The sequence below is a fragment of the Antennarius striatus genome, chromosome 2, assembly GCF_040054535.1.
Source record: "Antennarius striatus isolate MH-2024 chromosome 2, ASM4005453v1, whole genome shotgun sequence".
NCBI lineage: Eukaryota > Metazoa > Chordata > Actinopteri > Lophiiformes > Antennariidae > Antennarius > Antennarius striatus.
The window spans coordinates 15,939,472-15,960,099 of NC_090777.1; the positions used below are offsets into that span (position 1 = coordinate 15,939,472).

Here is a 20,628-nt window from a genome sequence, read left to right on the forward strand (position 1 = left end):
GCCCAAGTACAGTACGCAGAGAGCAGCTGCAAGTCAAGCCACACATCACCAAGTGCAATGCAAAGCATCGGATGCAATGGTGTAAAGCACGCCGCCACTGGCCTCTAGAGCAGTGGAGACGCGTTCTCTGAAGTGATGAATTTTGCTTTTCCATCTGGCAATCTGATGGACGAGTCTGGGTTTGGAGGTTGCAGGAGAACAGTACATTTCGGACTGCATCGTGCCGACTGTGAAATTTGGTGGAGGAGGAATTATGGTGTGGGGTTGTTTGTCAGGAGCTGGGCTTGGCCCCTTAGTTCCAGTGAAAGGAACTTTGAATGCTTCAGGATACCAAAACATTTTAGACAATTCCATGCTCCCAACCTTGTGGGAACAGTTTGGAGCAGGCCCCTTCCTCTTCCAACATGACTGTGCACCAGTGCACAAAGCAAGGTCCATAAAGACATGGATGACAGAGTCTGGTTTGAATGAACTTGACTGACCTGCACAGAGTCCTGACCTGAACCCGGTAGAACACCTTTGGGATGAATTAGAGCAGAGACTGAGAGCCAGGCCTTCTCGACCAACATCAGTGTGTGACCTCACCAATGCGCTTTTGGAAGAATGATCAAAAATTCCTATAAACACTCTCCTCAACCTTGCGGACAGTCTTCCCAGAAGAGTTGAAGCTGTAATAGCTGCAAAAGGTGGACCGACATCATATAGAACTCTGGCTTAGGAATGGGATGGCACATCAGTTCATAGTATGGGTCAAGGCAGGTGAGCGAAAACTTTTGGTAATATAGTGTATATATACAGTATATCTGTATTTCAATTTATTATTATTATTATTATTATTATTACCACAAAAAATTATAGAAATAGTTAAAATAGTCTTTTAAAATACTGTTGTGAATAGCTGGTGAATTCTCTTCAGTCTAAGGCCAGTTCAGCAGATACGAGGCCTTTGCTACGGAGGCCCCTATGGTGAGTCAAATATGGAGATAGCAGACCCAACAACAGCACAAAGCATGCAACATAGGAAACTCCACACACTTAAAATCTGAATTTAAATCTGAAAACAAATCAGAATTTGTTGTGTTACCTTCACAGGTCTCTATTTTTAGTCGGTTGGAGTTGGAATCAGAATGCATCAGCTACCTGTATTTTAGATTTCCGACAGAAACGTATTGTAATCGAGGTTCTACCTCTTTAACAGCAGGACTCCAAAATTCAATTATGTAGTTGGGATAATTTCCATGGTTGTATGTCTTTGTGTGTGGCTCCGCAGTGCACTGGCATCGTGCCCGGAGTGTCCCCCGCCTCACGCCCTATGCCGCTGAGATAGGCTCCCATGACCCGCTGTGGCAGATACAGCGGTGGTTATCTGAAGATGACTCACTTACTGATGACTGTCATAAAAAGAAAGAAAAGAATGAAAAATGTAATAAACCCATACCTATCTTAATCCACTCAACAATTTAATGGATTTTTCTGTGATACATACTCAATTATTTTGTCAAGTTTAATAAAATTCCATCAAGTAGTTTTTGAGAAATCCAGCTGATGGAAAGACAAACACTAATGCTTTTTACAATCTTAATCAAGTAAAGTCTTCAAATCATAGTTTTGTTTTTATTTTAGTAGATTAAGACAAGTAATGAGGTTATAGTAAATCCAAATATTGACTTAAAATCAAAAGAATGATCTGAAAAGGTGCTGGTGCTTTTCTTCTTCTTCTTCTCCTTCTGGTTTTCCCCTTCAGGGGTCGCCACAGCGAATCAGTTGCCTCTAACCCTGTCTTCTGCATTCTCTTCTCTCACACCAACTACCTTCATGTCCTCTTTCACTACATCCATAAACCTCCTTAGTCCTCTCAGTCTCCCACTTCTTCTTAGCTAACCTCTTTCTCTGTATACACTCCTGTACCTCCTCATTCCACCACCGAGTCTCCTTATCTACTTTCCTTCCGGATGACACACCAAGTACTCTTCTACCTGTCTCGCTGATCACATTAGCTGTAGTTGTCCAGTCATCTGGAAGCACCTCCTGACCACCCAGAGTCTGTCTTAACTCCTTCCTAAAAGGCATGCAACACTCTTCCTTTCTCAGCTTCGACCATTTTGTTCTCTCTCTTTGTCTTTGTCCTATTCATCTTCCTCACCACCAGAGTCATCCTACACACCACCATCCAATGCTGTTTGACGACACTGAGCACTGGCTCCCCACAGGGCTGCGTGCTGCGCACCCTCTTGTACTGCCTGTACACCCACGGCTGCCACCCGACCCACGACACTAACTTGATAGTCAAGTTTGCTGACGACACCACAGTGGTCGGTGTCATTTCTGGAGGTGACGAGACAGCCTACAGAGAGGAGGTCCGGAAGTAGGTAGCCTGGTGATCAGAGCATAACCTGGCTTTGAATACCAGCAAAACCAAAGAGATCATCGTTGACTTAAAGAGGTTCAACAGTGACCCAGCCCCACTCTACATCAATGGTGAGTGTGTGGAGAGGATCCAAACCTTCCGGTTCCTCAGCGTCCTCATCTCCTCAGACATCTCCTGGTCTGACAACACCACTGCTAGAAGGCACAGCAGCGGCTCCACCTCCTGAGGTTTCTTAAAAAGTACAACCTGAACCCCTCCCTGCTGCTGGCCTTCTACCGCTCATCCGTCCAAAGCCTGCTGACCTACTGCATCACAGTATGGTACGGCAGCTGCATCATGGCGGACAGGAAGAGGCTCCAGAGAGTCATGAAGGCAGCTGAGAAGACCATTGGCTGCTCTGTGCCCTCCCTGTTGGAGATCTATTCCTCCTGCTGCCTCAGCAGAGTGAACAATTTAATCAAGGACAATTCCCACCCCAGTTCAGTCCTGTTTGACCTGCTGCCCTCAGGCAGACGATACAGGTGCATCAAAACGATTCATTCCATAACAGCTTTTTCCCAAAAGCCATTACATTCCTAAACTCAAACACGCACTGATACCCCCCACACACACACACACACACACACAAACTGTGCAATTTCTCATTGGGGACATGCAAAACGCTGTGCTGGGTATGGCGCTTCTTGTTATTTAATGTGTATACATTTTTGCAAATAATCGAAAGCATAACTATTGTATATGCTTGTACACGCAAACCTTGATTTTCGAACGCTTTAGACATCGAACAAATCAGAATTCTACCAAAAATTCAGAATTTTTTTGTCTTAGAAGTCAAACAAAATTTGGAAGTTGAACGCGAAACAAACGCCTTTTTCTGGCAGACAAGCAGAACAAAAGGCGAGAAAAGTCGAGAGAAAACGTAATGGTAATGTGCTTTTTATTTTAGTTTACTGTATTCAATAATGTTTCACTTAATTTGCGTTCCATTGCCTATGGTACGAGGTATGGTACCGTAAACTTCTGTCCAAAAGATGACTGTAACTCATTCCTTAGGCTGACCTGATTACGTTGATGTTTTTTTTCTTTCTTTCTTTCTTTCTCATGTTTGCTTCTTTCTTTTACATGTCTTTGATATGTTTCATTACTATAAAATTTGATATATAAATGACATCATGAAATAACATATTATGTTGAAAAAAGGTAGTTTTCTATTGTCTCGGAACGGATTAAGACCATTTACATTATTTGTAATGGGAAAAATGTATTTGGAATTCGAACAAATCACTTTTCGAACAGCCTTCTGGAACGAATTGTGGTCAGAAACTGAGTTTTGCCTGTACTTGTATTTTATTCTTTTTTACTCTTTTTCTACTTTGTTAAATTATTGCGTTGCAAGGAGTTGCCCAAAATCTCTTTTTACTATGTATAGTGACAATAAAGGCTTTTTATTCTATTGTATTCTATTTTATTCTATTCTATGTCTACCTTCCTTCTCTGCATCATGTCAACTAGCTCTCTACCTTTTCCTGTCATAGTTCCAACATTTAACATCCCTACTCTCAGTCCTATACTCTTGGCGTTCCCCTTCTCTCTCTTCCCAGGAACACACTTTCCTCCTCTCCTTTTTCAACCAACAGTAGTCCAATTTCCACAGGCACCTTGTTGGTGAACAGCACCGATGGCAGTCGTTGTTAACCAGGGCCTCGACCGATCCGGTATGGAAGTCATATATTTGATTTGCATATTGATTTGGCAAAAGTTTTACGTCGGATGCCCTTCCTTGCACAACCCTCTGTATTTATCCGGCCTTGGGACTGTCACAATAAGACACTGACTGGTGCCCTCTTGCGGCTACATCTGCAACTGCTTGAAATTTACGTATTTTGCAACTGTTTCAACAGAACAATTCTATTCTTGAATGCTCCCTGCTCGTAATTCACCGTCGCCAGGTAATGACGTGTGATGTGACGTAACCACGCATGCACACTGCTGTTCCAACGCTGATGCAAGACATTATCAGCGCAGCAGTCTGGGATTGACCGAAGGACAAAAATTATCCAGGTTTTCGTTCCCTTCCAGCTCGCAAATATGTCAGGAGACGAGGTGGGTCATGTAGAGATACCCCATGTGTTTCCTGTGTTGGTGTGAGGACTTGTTTGACTAAAGTAGTAAAGTTATGGGATCACATCGGGGTCGAGAACGGCTTCGGGCCTGAGCTCTGCCGCTTCCCTCCTTGTCCGCACTGCCTCTCACATGGCTGCAGCCTAGCTAACAATGGCTATGTTAGCTGGAAGGAGAAGGAAACATCCTGTCCGCCGTTTTACTCCGATGTTTGACATCAGACAGATTTTCTGTGAATTCTGTGACTCGTCGATCCGCCCTGTCACAGCTGCTATTTGGAAACGATGGGCTTTAGGTGGCTAACTAGCAGTAGCTAACTTCTGGCCAAGCAGTAGCGCTCGTTCTTTCGATCCAAATCCAGAAAGCTTTCAAATAAGTGTTATTATCTCTGTTTTCACTTTCAAAATTAGACAAAGTCGTAATGCGAAAGAAATGTGAATTGTTGCCCTCAGCATTATTAAATGTAGATTGATGTTCTGATTTGTTTTAACTGAATTGTGCTCTAGATCATTTTGACGCAGTAACTGTTGAGGGAGTCCGATGATTCATGCTTCATCCTGTGGAGTCAAACTCAACGACTGATGATAAAGCTGCTAATCATCTACAACAGCCAGAGTTTCATAAAACTTATTCTTCTCTTCTTTTTCCCCACCTCAGATGATTTTTGATCCCAACATGACCAAAAAGAAGAAGAAAAAGAAGAAGCCCTTCATGCTGGATGAGGATGGAGGAGAAGGAGTCGGAGGAGAAGAGACAAAAGAGGTTGAAGCGAAGGAGGCGGAACCAGAGGCGGGAGAAGAGAAAGAGCTGGAACTCGATGACGACGATGGCAGAAAAAAAGGTCAGAGTTGAAAGCGTATTTCTTATATTGATGGATGTGTTGATAACCAATAGACTGAAATTAATTTCCTTTGACATCTCTAGAACCCTCTGATGATTTGAATGACCTGAACTTCTTCAACCAAAAGAAAAAGAAGAAAAAGCCCAAGAAGGTTTTTGAAAATGACGTTGAGGAGGGATTAAAGGTCAGTTGCTGCTCGACCACACCTCACAACTTTCGTGCTCTCCTCATTTGTAGTGTTTTTTTTATGCTTTACAACAAACGTACACACATTCACAAGCTCATTGATCATCATCTCTTCACTGTTTGACTTCTCATTGGATCAAATCAGGAGTTAAAAATTGAAGGAGAGCAAACAGAGTTGCTGGAGGAAGACAATTTGGACCTGATGCTTCCGACCAAAAAGAGAAAATCAAAGAAAGTGGACTTTGATGAAGGAGAGCTGCTGGAGAAGGATGATGGTGAGAGGAAGACTCTTCATGTTACAATTAGAGGAAGGCATGTGCTAAACTATAGTGTTTGATGTTTTTCCAGTGGTGGAAGATGATGAGGGGAAGAGCAATGATGGAATCTCATTCAGTTCCTCTACGGGACCACCCTGGGCTGGTTCTGAAAGGGATTATACCTATGATGAGGTAAGATAGTTGTTTACTATCAGACATACAAATATAAACAGGCAACACATTTTTCTTGAGAAAGCACAGCTATTCTATCTTAAGGGAAAATTAAAGTTTGTAAAATGCTGCAATACGATCACATGTACTCAAACATCAGTGAAGTATGTCCCAATTTTTAATTTTTATTTTGTCAGTTTTCAAAGTATGTTAAACTTAGCTGCAAATAACCAAATACATCATTCAAATCCTATCGTCAGTGTGATCTCAGGCAGGGTGGTGAATTATCAGGAAATAAATAAACACCTTTTGCACTGCTGAACCGTCCTCAAAGATGGACCCGGTCTCTCACAACAAAGGTGCATCAGATGGTTGACATGAGTGATTTGAAGTCAGCCATATATTATTCAGACATCGAATTTGATTGTATAAAAATGTTTAAAAAATGAATAAAGACTGATTAAATGAAACTACAAAAGTAAACTATAGGTAAGATGGGGTTTTCTTTATGTCTTAGCAGTACTGGAGTATAATTATTCATTCATGACATTACTGTCATTCCTGACAAGACAATCTGGTTTTAGAATTTTTCCTGTGGTTATGTCCTAAAATTTGTATGATAGGATAAAGATTTTTACTAAAATCAACATGATCAATCTTGGGTTTGTTTTGACAAATTATTGCTTTCTGTCACCTTATTCTCTCTTTATGTTGAAATATTTGTCATGCATTTATGATCATTGGAGGTGCAGATCAGAGATCTAATTCTGATGTAAACATTGTCAACTGGTTTAACTGTGACGTCTCTGTCTTCAGCTCTTGAACCGAGTCTTCACCATCATGAGAGAGAAGAACCCAGACATGGTGGCAGGGGAGAAGAAGAAGTTTATCATGAAGCCTCCTCAGGTGGTACGAGTGGGAACCAAGAAAACCTCCTTTGTCAACTTCACAGACATCTGCAAACTGTGAGTCACACACACACACACACACACATATGCTGCTGCTGTTGACGCCCTCAGGGTCACCTGCAAACTGACCTTTTGTTCTCTTCATCACAGGTTGCATCGCCAGCCTAAACATCTCCTCGCTTTCCTGTTGGCTGAGCTGGGGACAAGGTAGATTTGAATTTGCAGAACTATATGAAACGAATGACTGTAAAGTGTTTAGTGTCTTTAATTTGTGTTTTTGCTTTTTAATTTTTCTTAACAGTGGTTCTATAGACGGAAATAATCAGCTTGTGATCAAAGGCAGATTCCAACAGAAACAAATAGAAAATGTATTGAGAAGATATATCAGTAAGTATGAATATACTTATAATTTAATAATGTAATTATTTTGATGTAATTTAAACAATCATTCTATCTAAAAAAATGCAATCTGGGTATGCAAGTTGGAAATATACCTTGTCCGAAGCTGTTTAAATCAATCCACTGGACTTAAAGAAAGTTTCTACTTTAAGTCCAGTGGATTGATTTAAACAGCTTTAGATAACCATGACCTGGATAACTGAGAGCCTACACATACCTTGATTAATAAAAAAAATAATAATAATGCGGTGCACTTAGTTTTTATTTAGAAAATGCTTCACTTCATCCTGACATTATCAAAATATAGATTTCACAATTTCTGGCCACTGAAAAATGATGGCAACCTCTTGGCAGGGTTGTCCCAAAATACTGTGATTGAGGCTGATTTACAGAGGAAAGGAAACATGTTTGTTCTTCCCCTCATCCTGTGTACTGTAGGAGTGTGTTTCCCCCTTTTGATGTGTGTGTTCTCTGATCAAGGGGACTAACAGGTCAAAACCAGCATTGAGTTGGCCCTCAGCCAGCAGATCAGTGAAAGGCCCTGACGCTGCAGGCAGACCGCTTCCTGATGTACATGGACACAGTTTGTGTTGGATGTGTTGCCCTGCTGGTGGTTGTAGAAAGTGGAAAATCAGCAGCTTTACATCCGACTGGGTGCTGAGTCAGCAGAGACCAATTGGGAAAGAAGTTATCTCAGAAGCTTTCATGAAAAGTAAATGTTACTATGATCCATTCAGTAAATATTGAGTCTTTGCACAAGAACAGAAATGGAAATGAGGAAGCGGTAGATCCAGTAGAAACAAGTTACGTATTTTCATGAAACCTGACAAACCAGTGGACGTGGTCGGTGTGAGCAGGAGGGATGTGAGAACAGGAGGCAAACACTTGTCACATACTATAGATCCGCAGGGTTCCTGTTATATACAGACTACTGCCACCTGCTGGTGTGGATAGTCACTTCTTCGTCACCCAGAAAGGTCTTCTACATGTAATGTACGTGTTCTGATAGAAGTGGACGTCATATTAAGTACAATGATTTAAATCGTTTCCTAAGATCAAATCAAGAAAAATTATGCTGAACATTTTTTAGTCAGGGCAGAATAGTTTGCTCATAAAAGCTGCATTTGTAAAAGAAAGAGCTGTTAGTATATACAGAAGTTTTATATGATAAAGCCCCCAATCATTCAGCACAACTAAATCCAAAAGACATCATTCAGGTCTGGACAGCGACAACAACTGAAAGTAATCCCGATAAAAAAAAGTCACTTCAGGAGTTGACTGTGATGCGTGTGATCGACATAGTAACCAGTGTTGAAGCTTTGTGCCGCTGTGAAATGGGAAAGACTTTGTGTAACAAGTACATAAGCTGGTATGAAGTGAACCCCTGAACACTGATGACCGTCTTCTCTCCCCTGCAGAGGAATATGTGACGTGTCACACCTGCCGCTCCCCAGAGACCATCCTGCAGAAGGACACTCGCCTCTATTTCCTGCAGTGTGAAACGTGCCACTCCCGCTGCTCCGTCGCTAGCATCAAGACCGGCTTCCAGGCTGTGACAGGCAAGAGGGCGCAGCTCCGCGCCAAAGCCAACTAAAGACCACCGAAACGGAGCTTCCCCTCCTCTCTTGGCCACCCCTTTCCTTACTCAGAGGGGCCGAGGCTGGGGGTGGACGCTCCCTTGATTTGCTAAAAGAACTCTCTGAATGGAACTGCCTGAGGGTTTGGCTGTTGTTTAGTTGTGGTGGCCAGACCAAACAGGTATTGAGAGAGTACCTAACGATCACAGATGGGGTTCAGGCACTGTAAGCAGATGAAGTGTACTACAAACACTGTTGGATGCATTTCATTTGTTGTCTGGTTGATGAGCCCTCTACATCCTAGGTTTGTTTTGTTTTTTAAATTTGCTGTAAATCTTTAACACTGAAAAAAAAAAAACCACCCTGATTTAATATGGTTTGAATCTTTACACATTCTTTTCTCTCTATTAACAATCACCAGATAGGATTATGTGGTGAAGAAAGGATTTTGTCTCTTCTCAAGTCTCCAAATTCCTGTTAAGATATGTTCCTCTGTGATGACAGCAATGTGGCTCATGTATTCACTTGTTAAATAATAGAACATACTGCTGCTCTGAAAGGACAGTGGTGCATTTGGCCTTTCTGGTCATGAGTTTCACAACTGCCGATCCGACATTATCTTTTCTAGCTAATAAAAGAATTCACACAAACCACCTTTTTGTTCATTTGTAGCAGACGACCACGTCTTCAGGTTAATTCAGGAGAGAGCAGCTCGTCAGTGGAGACACTCAGAGGTTCTGACACACATAGATATGATCGTATATATTCTTGAATGCTTTTGTTGCATTGTTCTTAAGTATTTTTTTCTTTTCACTTAAGCATCTGGAAGTATGATCAATGCCTTTTATTGGACATTTCCAATTTGTTGAGAAAGATGTCAAAATGAATAAAATAATTTTCATGAAAAAGAGCAGACTTCCTGAGCTAATGCCATTTGTTTAACAAGGACATCCTGATGCAACCAGCTGCTCGATAGTTACTCAGTTCAGTCTCATCCAGCAGGTTTTTACCTGTTTAATCTGTTTTAAGACATTTTCAAGGGTGGTTCAAGAGATTTACCCCAGAATAAGGATGCATGATATTGGGTATGTTGTGGATTAGAAGGTCTGGCTTAAATCATTTTAAAACTTGGTTTTTACAAAAATAAAATATTCTCTCTCCATTTCTGCTTTGCTGTGCTTCATTCAGCAACATTGTTGGCATATTTTGGTTTTTAAAGAAAATTGGTTTGAATAATTTATGAATCTATTTCCCATAGAAATCCAACCATGGTGTTATAAAATGGTGTTTGAAGTCAAGTACAGAAGTTCCTGTCCAGCAGTACGTTTGTTTCCTGTATGAAAGCAATGTTCAGCACTTGTTTGTCCTGATGTAGGTCCCAAATTGATCATTTTTCTGGAAAGCACAACAAATTTTTCTTAGCATTCATCATTAAAAAATATATATCCAGGATCAAATTTATCCATTCCATATAGTTTTGAAAGTAAATCTCAAAAACTAAGATTTTTTTTCTTCATTTTAGTTCCCTTGATATCCTGAAATTAATCTATTTCAGAGGTGTTACACATTAAATCATTACATTAGATAGATTATTAATCCCGGAGGAAATTGCACATATCCACTACCCAGGCACTACATAATGAATTAATACCGGATTAACACCAGGAGAAAAAACACTGACACCACGGGACATACCACAAGACATACACTACACTAACAGACACAGCGCTAACAGGACTAAATTAAAACTAAAATATAAAGAGTATAAAATTAAATAACAAAAGTCAAAATAGCAGGAGGCCCACATGGTGGGTAAGGTACACCCTGTTTACATCGTAAGGCATGTCACTATCCAATATTACAGTATCACAACATGACAACACTGGCCCCACTACACTGCAGCACAGGGTGACCTCCCATCTCTCCCCTTCATTCAACCGCGTGCTGACCTCGCCACTTCCCCCCCGCTCCTCCTGAGAGAGTGATTGTACCCCCTGATGGCATGGGGCACGAAGGAGGACCTCAGCCTCTCTGTGGAGGCGCTGTGTGGCAGCAATCAATCAATCAACTTTTATTTAGCGCTGAATCATAACAGAAGACATTTCAAAGCTCTTTACAGATAGAAAGCCAACAATGCCCTCCAGAGCAAGCTTAAGCGACGGTGGCGGGGAAAAACTCCCTCATTTAGGAAGAAACTCCGAGCAGGACCCAGGCTCTGGAGGACAATCATCCACCTTGACCTGTTGGTTGGGAAATAGAAATACATTGGGGAAAGAGATAGGTCAAGTAAAAGAGACGGAGAGAGTGGCAGATAGGCCAGTTTGAGTTTCCAGCCCATAGAGCGCTGTTGCTGAATTGGGGCCAGGATTTCCAGGCCTTTGGGTATCCTGTCTTCCGTCTGCGTTCTCCACCTGTGGAACAGAGGCACAAAGGCAGCGGCAGTATTGTGCAGACAGAGTGTGATTTGACAGTAGTAGTAATAAATTCTAGGAGTATTAATAAATTCTAAGACCATAGAAAGATAAAGTGAAGGAGAAGTGACAGAAGCTTCAGAGTATCTCCCTTTAATGGGAGAGACGGAGAAAAATACCCTCAGCAGTCTAAGCCTATAGCAGCATATCTAGTGGGGTGAGTGTTATTTCCAATGGTAGGCTCTATCAAAAAGGAGGGTTTTTAGTCTACTCTTAAATAAGCTGAGAGTGTCTGCCCCTTAGACCGAGGTTGGGAGATCGTTCCGGAGTAAAGGGGCCAGATAGCTCAAGCTTCTGCCTCCTGTTCTACTCTTAAAAACCCGACGGGTCACCAGAAATCCTGCATCCTCTGATCGAAGGGCCCTGGGGGGTGATTCACTTCAATAAGATCTTCAATGTAAAATGGAGCCTTACAGTGGAGAGCTTTATATGTAATCACAAGGAGTTTGAATTGTATTCTATGATTAATCGGGAGCCAATGAAGTGACGCTAGGACAGGAGAGATGTGCTCTCTCCTCCCAGTTTGAGTCAGTAAGCGGGCAGCTGCATTCTGAACTAACTGTAGAGTCCTAATAGAGGAGTTAGTACAGCCCGATAATAAGGAATTGTGGTAATCCAATCTAAAAGTAACAAAGGCATTAATGATTTTCTCTGCGTCTTTAAAGGATAAGAAATTTCTAACTTTAGCAATATTTTGCAAGTGAAAGAAGGCTGTCCGGGATACAAACTTGATATGAGAATCTTGATCAAAAATCACTCCCAGGTTCCTGACTTCATTGGTGGAGGATAGAGCAATGCCATCTAAGTGAATTGCAATGTTAGAGAAATCATCTCTAAGATGCTTCGGCCCAATAATAATGACTTCAGTTTTGTTACTGTTCAACATTAAGAAATTGTGAAGCATCCAGGATTTAATATCCCTGAGGCAGGATTCCAATTTAATTAGCTGATCAGATTTGTTTTAATTGATAAATATAATTGAGTATTGTCAGCATAACAATGAAAATTAATGTTATGTTTCCCTATAATATTTCCCAATGGTAACATACACAGATTAAACAGAATCGGTCCCAGAACAGATCCTTGAGGTACTCCACAGGTGAGAGTCCCTTGATCTGAAGATTTATTATTGACATTGACAAACTGAAATCGGTCGGATAAATTTGACCTAAACCAATCAAGTGCTGATTTTTTAATCCCAACTTCCTCTTCCAATATCCTTAAAAGAATGCTATGGTCAACAGTATTGAATGCTGCACTCAGGTCTAATAAGACTAAAACAGATAGAAGACCCTTATCTGACACTGTTAAAAGGTCACTTGTGACTTTTAGCATTGCAGTCTCCGTACTGTAGTTTGTTCTAAGACCTGACTGAAAATCCTCCAACAGATTGTTCTCTAACAGGTAGTCATTCAATCTGCCGCTGAAGGTGCTTCTCTGCTGGGAGAAAGTGGTGTACAGGGGGTGGCTGGTGTTATTCATGATAGCCCTGACTTTGGACACAGTCCTGCTCTCAAGAAGTGTCTCCACAGAGTCCAGGCTCAGCCCCACCATTGAGCCCGCTCGGCGGATGAGTCTGTTAAGATGGTCCATATCTGTTTTCTTGGCCCCGCCACCCCAACACACAATGGCGTATGACAGCACACTGGAAACTACGGACTGATAGAACATGAGAAGGAGCTCAGGACAGATGTTGTAGGAGGTCAGCCTCCTCAGGATGTACATCCTGCTCTGCCCCTTCTTGTACACACAGTCTGAGTTCAGTGACTAGTCAAGTTTGCTGTAGCTGCAGTCCCAGGTACTTGTAGTTTCCTGCCACCTCCACCTCACTCCCCATCTCCTTTGTCTTGGAGACGCTGAGCTGGAGCTGGTTCTGTTGGCACCACTCCACAAAGTCAGCCACCAATGCCCTGTACTCCCTGTAGTCAGATGTGTAGAGGGTGAAGAGAAGGGGGGAGAGCACGGTCCCCTGTGGTGCCCCCGTGCTGCTGGTCACCATAGAAGACAAACAGTCCCCCATACGGACATACTGGGGTTTGTATATATATAATATATATAGTGGCTTGCAAAAGTAATCAGCCCCCCCAAGAATTTTTTTTGGACATTTTGCCACATTTCAGGCTTCAAACTTAAAGATAACAAACAAAATATTTTTCAAGAATCAACAACATGTGAGACACAATCGTGAAGTGGAACCAAATTTATTCAACATTTTATATTGTGTTTAGAAATAAAAAACTGAAAAGTACTATGTGCAAAAATATTGGCCCCCTGTTCTCTCAGCTCAGCTAACCGACTCCAGAAGTTCCCTGATGACTTCTGAATGATCCAATGTTGACCTTAATGACAACAATGACAGAGTGCATCTGTGTGTCATTTGGTCTCACATTTGCACATCGTACTTTTCAGTTTTTTAATTCTAAACACAATATAAAATGGTGAATAAATTTGGTTCCACTTCACGATTGTGTCTCACATGTTGTTGATTCTTGAAAAATATTTTCAGTTTGTTATCTTTTAAGTTTGAAGCCTGAAATGTGGCAAAATGTCAAAAAGGCTTGGGGGCTGAATACTTTTACAAGCCACTGTATATAATATATATTTTAAAGAAAAGTAAAATAATTTGTAATAATTTAATTTTTTGTTGAACAAAAAAGTTAATAATTTGTCCTGTTTGTGTAATTTCACCTTAGAGGGAGAACCCAGAATTCCCATCCTTTGTGCAGCCTGTCACTCCTCAGTATGAGCTCATACATGAAAGGAACAAAGACATGAATACACAGCAAAACTTAGCTGTTAACATAATTCTAAATTTAGAAGGACTGACTGTTGTTAAATTGGTCCAGTTATACCATTTGCTGTGGGTCAGAATTATTTTTAAAAAGCATTTACTGTGTTGATACTCCTTAAATTGGTTTAAGTTGAATATTTTTTTTTATGTAGGACAGCAAAAGTTTAGTCAGCTAGTGGTTAGCCGACTTGCTACTAGCATATACCGTATTGTAAATTGAAACACACAACCGGAAGTCCCGCCTACTCTAGGTTCGCATTGATTGGCTGGTTTGATGTCGTCACGCTCGCGCTGAGAAACAACCAGGCAGCTTCTAGTACAGCGAAGTCGGGTGAACTATCGTCCGTGGGGAACAGTGGAGAATTCGTTGGTCCGAAGTCATGCCTCGTGTTTATATTGGACGACTGAGTTATCATGTCCGCGAAAAAGACATTCAGAGATTTTTCAGCGGATATGGGAAGTTAATGGAAATCGATTTGAAGAATGGGTGAGTTTAATTGTGAAAATGTAAACGCATGTTTGCAAGGGTTCCATAGACGGCTTAAGGCTAACCGTTAGCAAAAGGCGTTAACGTTGACACGGGTAACGTTTAAAACGTTTAAATAACGGTTTTGTCTGCCATCAAATCAATCAGTAAAGTTAATGCGATACCCCTCTTTCATTTGAATAGTGCTGCAATGAAGATTTGTTTCCAACCCTTAACTTTGCTCAATCTCGTGTAGCTAATGTCGCATGGCCAATATGGCGCCTTTGTGTTTTCCACAGCGTCGAGCTAGCAGGCCAAGCTAACGGCGTTAGCTCCTTCAAAAAAGACAGATCAGCATAGTTGGAGTTAGCATGAATTTACTTTATAATAGTTGTTTAAGTAACGTTCTGCTTCTTTCTTCTTCCCCAGTTATGGATTCGTGGAATTCGAGGATAATCGTGATGCAGATGATGCCGTTTATGAGCTGAACGGGAAGGAGTTGTGCGGGGAGCGTGTGATCGTGGAGCATGCCCGTGGGCCCCGACGAGACCGAGATGGCTACGGTGGGGGTTACTGGGGTGGTGGGCGCAGTAAGTGCAGTCTATTACAAGATACCCTCTCTTCCCCTGTCCCCTGGGGTGAGGTGTCGATGTGGACTGCACAGAACTTTTTTTTTTATGCTGGCGCTAATGAATACAGTTGTAATTTAGATTTCACGTTCAGGCACACGTACGAGATTTATTATCACAAATTTTTCATCCCACGTTTTGTTACGTTGCCACACTTTCACTTACTTCAGAGTCCATTTAAAACCTCCCAAGTTGCCATAAGAGAGTGCTCTTTTTAATAGATCCAGGTTTCTAATTTAGTAGCATAGCCACATGGAGAAGTTCCTGCAAAATCCTCGTGTAGGAATTCATATTTTTTTTATGTAAGTGCGTTGTGTGTACAATATCTTCTTACTCAAGAGTTGTCAAGCTCAGTTTCAGTCAGGTTATTGGCTTGCAGGTTGTTGCTTATCCATTGTAATCATAGGCCACCCTTGATTTGGTTTATTTTTGGAAAGTTAGAGCGACCTGCAAGCCAGAGCCCTTAAATGGCAGTCTGTATTTTATTATGTTGCTTTAGCTAGAATACATGGAGGCAGGTTTTTTTCCCCCATGGATTTCAAAATTCTCTTGGATTGTAATTTCTATCTTGGTAAACCATGTAAAGGTCTGAATTTTCAGATTTATTTGCACCATAGAAAAAAAATCCAATAGAAAGTCATCACTTTAAACCTATATTTTACATTAGTCATTAGGGCTGGACTAACATTCATTCATGTGAAATGTCTTTTTAACATTGGTATATTTTTATATTCGACATTAACAAAAGTCCTTGATGTTTCAATTTGAAAGAGTCCAGTTGCGGGCTGAGGCTGAGAGTCCATTGGGGCTAAAGATGACTGGCTAAGATGACTGCCTGTCCCGTTTGGCCTTGGCTTTCACCTTACAATGTGTGTGTGACCTTTGCCCCCCCCTTGATCCTTGGCTGACCTAACCGGAAGCCATGATGACAGCATCCTTTTGCCAATAGACGAGGGGTGATGGTGAGGATTGCCATTGGTTTTTATGTTGACAGCAAACATGACTGGAGCGGCTGTAGTAAAGAACTTGCAATCAAAAGAAATGTGAGAAAACTGGAAAACAATATTTCAAACTGTCACTCGGTCAAATAGCAAATACCAGTTGATTGGTGTGTTTCTTTACACAGTTCTGTCTCAAATTGGGAGGAAAGTGTCCTTGACCATAATCTGTGTGGATGCCTCCTTTCTGTTTGGGTTATGCAGGGGTGTCGATCTTGATCACACAAGGGACCGAAATTCAAGACAGACAATGTTGTGGGCCAAACAGATTTGACATTTGTTTAAACTGTCATGGACCTGCAATATTTTTACCCGAAAAGTTCAATTTGGATAAATTACAACTACTTTCTCTTAAAATAAATTGGTGATTTGGCTGGGCTGTGAGTTTGACACATGTTAAATGGTTCAGAGGTCTTGAAAGAACATCACTGTTTGTTTATGCAACTACAACATCAGTGTGATATACCGGAGTAAGACTAGTATTGTATTGCTGGAAACAGATGCAGTGCTGTACTTCGCAGCAGAGAACGACTTCAAACTGCTGAACAATGGAGCCTTTGCAATGGCTCGTAGATCATTTCTCTGAAGCTTTGTGTTTTGAAAATGGCATCAAACGGGACTCCTTTTTAAGTATAAATTTATACCCCCTTGGACATTTATCTCGCAAATCTTTGCCTTCTGATCATGTTACAGAGCAGGCCAATAGGTCCTAGTTTTGGCCATTTTAGTTGTTTCTAACTTTTTGATTTGGTGTTCTTTTTAAAGGTAGCGGTTACAGCAGTCGGAGCCGCACTGGTAGGGATAAATATGGACCTCCTGTCCGCACAGAGTACCGGCTCGTCGTGGAAAACCTGTCCAGCCGCTGTAGTTGGCAGGACCTAAAGGTACAAGTTAAAACCAGATTTTTAAATCTTTTTTTTTGTCAGATTGTCATGTCTGGCGTATTAAATACTTCATAGTTTTAATGTAATTTTTCTGCACGTTTTATGTGTATTTTCTGTCTTCCAGGACTTCATGCGTCAGGCGGGAGAGGTGACTTACGCTGACGCCCATAAGGAACGCACAAATGAGGGTGTGATTGAATTTCGGTCGCACTCAGACATGAAGAGGGCTCTAGACAAGCTGGATGGCACGGACATCAATGGACGTAAGATTCGTCTTGTGGAGGACCGACCTCGCAGGAGAAGGTCTTACTCTGGCAGTCGATCCAGGTGGTTATAACTCAGATTTTTATTGTTTAAAAAGAGATTTAAATTTAATCTGGCCAATAACGTGACACGGACCTGCTTGGACCTGTTTTTTGATTTTGCGCTCTGATCCTAAGGTCTCGTAGTCACCGCCGCTCCCGCAGCAGGAGCCGCAGGAGCTCCAGGAGTCACTCCAGGTCCCACTCCAGGTGAGAATAGACCTAATTCTTAAAATATATTAAAATTTATTGCAAATTAAAGCTGTAGTTAATTTACCAAATTATTTTCATATCAAGCCTGGTGTATAATTGTTCTGTCATGCAAGTCATTGGGTAAAGCATGTGCCATTTTTATGTTCCCTACAGGTCTCGTTCCCGCAGCGACAAGAGACGTGATCATTCCCGCTCCAGATCTGGAAGAAAGTCTGGAGAAAGCAAATCACGTTCTCGCAATCGCAGATCTCGCTCTGGATCACGAAAATCCAAGTCTCGTTCACGCTCCCGCAAATCTGCCTCCCGTTCGGCTGACAGGAAGTCTCGATCCAAGAGCCGTTCTAAGGTGAAGTCGGAGCGAGATTCCCGAAGCAGATCCAAGGAGATGTGTGATGACAAGAAGTCCCGCAGTCGTTCGGCGTCACCAGTGCAGAATGGGAATGAGGAGGGCGCTACCAAATCTGCCTCCCGCTCACCGTCCCCAAAGGAAGAGGATCGTAGATCCAAGTCCGGGGAGAAACGTTCAGCCTCCCACTCAAAGTCTCGTTCAAGGTCTCGCTCACGGTCTAGATCAGCTTCTCAGGATTAGTGAAGATAGAGGAGGGAGGTTCTCTGGTTGAGCTCAAACTGTGCTGTACATATTGACCTGTTGTCATACTGGCTTGTGCTTCCTAACTAGTCTACTTTTCTCCTTCAAGTAAGCTATTGTCTTAAAATAAGTTTAGATTTGGTTTTATTCACAGATGAAAACCCTGGAGTTTCCTTGGTCTCTAAATCATTGTCCTCCAGATATCGCCAGTTTCCCTGGTTATTTCTGAAACCAGAAGTGCTCGTTTTAATTTGTATCTGCAACCCGAGGAGGTTGAACTCACTCCCAAAAGTTTCATTGTGGATACAATTATATTTCCATTAAAATCAGTTTAGAGCTGAGCTTTATTTTTAACATCTCATTTTGCTGCAGAGCTTGTGCTTTTATTTGGTGATTAGCATTGTAGTTTTCTGAACTGCCACCATCTAAAACATTGTTCAGTATTACCAGGTCTAATACTCAAACTGCTTGGTTGTGGGAGGAAAGTAGCACCTGGTTACAGCATTAGAGCGATCTCTTGTTATATGTTGCAGTCTCAGTTGCTTCTGTAAAGTCAATTTTTGCCTTGCAGAATTCCAAAGTGCACAACAGGGATTACAGAACATCTACTGCAGAATTTTTTTTTTTTCCCAAAAAACCCCACAAGTTTGCATTATAATTCATGTCTGAACATCTTGCATTGCAATGATCCCATATTAACCTGTTGTACATAGACCATTCGATCAATATGATTTATTAGTTGTAGTTTGCAACTGATCTATAATCTTTTGTAACGAATGTGTGGAACGCGTTTTTCTTGCATTTCAATTTGGTCGGAGCTGTGAAGCATCAAATTCCGTGTTGATTTTTTTTTCCTCATTCTCGAATTGAATTTGGTGGTAAAATGTTTTTGTCAAGCATCTGAGTCCCTTTCTGCAGCTCAGACTTGTCTTTCTTACAGTGCATCTTCAAATTACTTGAAGGTCAGGTTGTGGTTTTGTGAACGATGAATGTGTTCACAACCCCATCATTCTTGAAAGTGACGTTCTTTTTCCCTCCAAATGAATGAAATCCAACAGAAAATGTCTTTTTTTTCTAATTATATGCTACATTAAAGATATTAATTAACATATCCTGTGATGTTTCAATGTGTGAGGATTGCCAAAACCTTTACTGCAGTAACGACATGACCTACATCTTCCTAATTATATAATAAATGCTCGTTGATTAAGAGGGAAACGAGCTGCCTCGATGGTTTGTGGACATTTTTTTTTAAATCGGACGTGTAAAGTGATGGAGTTTCTGCTGAACGCTCTTCATTCCAATCGATAGTCCATTACATTATTTCCACATCGACCATGACTGAAGTGGAGTGTGTTCCGCCTGGTTTCATTATAACACGAGCGGTGACTGTACTGGGAACTCTGCGCATGCGCACTTGGAGCCCCGGAGCCGCAGGAGATCAGGGGTAGGTAAGCCAAATTTCAGTTCCGAATTGATCTGCAACCACGAATTAATGTCCGTTACACTTTCTCCTTGATTCGACTGTAGGAGGGATTAGCATCTTTAAATCACGTTCGCTGTAAAGTGTTTATTTTTTTTTTCTGTACAGATAAAGCGTTTTGGCGATACAGTTTTGTGTGAACCACAAAGCTTTCGTCTTAATATATGTTTAATGGCATGCGTTTAATTATTCTAATGGAGTTAGTTTGAATAATAGAGTCAGCCGCGCTGAGTTTGCTGTAATATCAAAGACTGTTTTTGATCATTCATTGGAGGTGTCGCCGGAATCGGTGACAGGGCTCATTTTTCAGTAAATGAGATTTTCACAGGATTTCTGACTCCGCTTTTACACATTTTTTTTTTTTTTTTTTTTTGGCCTCATGGATTTCAATCCTCCGCCATTTTTTTCCTGAAATGTTTATTGTTTGTACATGTCTACATTTGGGAGCTTGTGCATGAATATGTACAGCATTTATTATTGTAGGTAATGGATGGCTGCTAAAAAGTCAGATGGGGTCACCGTTGTTGATGGAGGAAGGTGTCTTTATTCCTCTGTAAAATGTCTCTCTTAAAACTTATTTATTTATAGTTGGGTTTATCTCCATAGTTTGAAAATTCATTGAACTATGAAAATAGTTTGATGTTAGTTTCTCATTTTACTCAAGATTCGTTTATATCTGAGTTTTTTTTGTCCTTAGAAAATTGGAAGGAACGTACCATGAATGAAAGAAAAGACTTTTTATGTTACTATGGTGACCCTAGTATATTGGTAATGCAGCCTCATAAACCGTGAATTCAGGTCTGTAAGGTCTTTGATTTTGCTGAATCGTGTGTTATTTTCTCCTGTGTGGAGGCTGTAAGGCACAATATACTGTACAGTAGTATTAATAATATCACGATTAAAGATTGCGCTCAGTGCCTGCCATGTGTCGCTTTATAAAAAGACAGAAGCGTTTTCTGAGTGTTGTTTGTAGA

At 41.2% G+C, this 20,628-nt stretch overlaps 2 protein-coding genes across 3 annotated transcripts; both read left to right on the plus strand.

Moving 5' to 3' along the window:
• The first annotated feature begins 4,331 nt into the window (after nt 1–4,331).
• Nucleotides 4,332–9,990, plus strand: eif2s2 (eukaryotic translation initiation factor 2, subunit 2 beta). The gene is made up of 9 exons (XM_068330818.1): nt 4,332–4,471; nt 5,147–5,330; nt 5,414–5,514; nt 5,662–5,791; nt 5,865–5,965; nt 6,761–6,909; nt 7,003–7,059; nt 7,154–7,239; nt 8,670–9,990. Exons 1-9 carry the CDS (start codon nt 4,457–4,459, stop codon nt 8,843–8,845), a joined length of 999 nt encoding a protein of 332 aa, XP_068186919.1. The 5' UTR covers nt 4,332–4,456; the 3' UTR covers nt 8,846–9,990.
• Nucleotides 9,991–14,400: 4,410 nt separating this feature from the next.
• Nucleotides 14,401–19,347, plus strand: LOC137613909 (serine/arginine-rich splicing factor 6-like). 2 transcript variants are annotated; one of them, XM_068343387.1, is made up of 6 exons: nt 14,401–14,577; nt 14,986–15,146; nt 16,949–17,067; nt 17,192–17,394; nt 17,508–17,579; nt 17,736–19,347. In XM_068343387.1, exons 1-6 carry the CDS (start codon nt 14,471–14,473, stop codon nt 18,169–18,171), a joined length of 1,098 nt encoding a protein of 365 aa, XP_068199488.1. In that variant the 5' UTR covers nt 14,401–14,470; the 3' UTR covers nt 18,172–19,347. The 2 variants fall into 2 exon arrangements, with proteins under 2 accessions (XP_068199488.1, XP_068199497.1); XM_068343396.1 differs by having other exon boundaries at nt 14,986–15,119; nt 17,736–19,346.
• Nucleotides 19,348–20,628: the final 1,281 nt, after the last annotated feature.

What these genes read in the sequence shown, in the direction of transcription:
- eif2s2 (XM_068330818.1), top strand. An exon ending in CGACGATGGCAGAAAAAAAG is followed by an intron (nt 5,331 to 5,413) that starts GTCAGAGTTGAA and finishes TGACATCTCTAG; the next exon opens with AACCCTCTGATGATTTGAAT. An exon ending in ACGTTGAGGAGGGATTAAAG is followed by an intron (nt 5,515 to 5,661) that starts GTCAGTTGCTGC and finishes GGATCAAATCAG; the next exon opens with GAGTTAAAAATTGAAGGAGA.
- LOC137613909 (XM_068343387.1), top strand. Translation starts at nt 14,471, where the DNA reads ATGCCTCGTGTTTATATTGGACGACTGAGTTATCATGTCCGCGAAAAA. An exon ending in GTAGTTGGCAGGACCTAAAG is followed by an intron (nt 17,068 to 17,191) that starts GTACAAGTTAAA and finishes TCTGTCTTCCAG; the next exon opens with GACTTCATGCGTCAGGCGGG. An exon ending in CACTCCAGGTCCCACTCCAG is followed by an intron (nt 17,580 to 17,735) that starts GTGAGAATAGAC and finishes TGTTCCCTACAG; the next exon opens with GTCTCGTTCCCGCAGCGACA.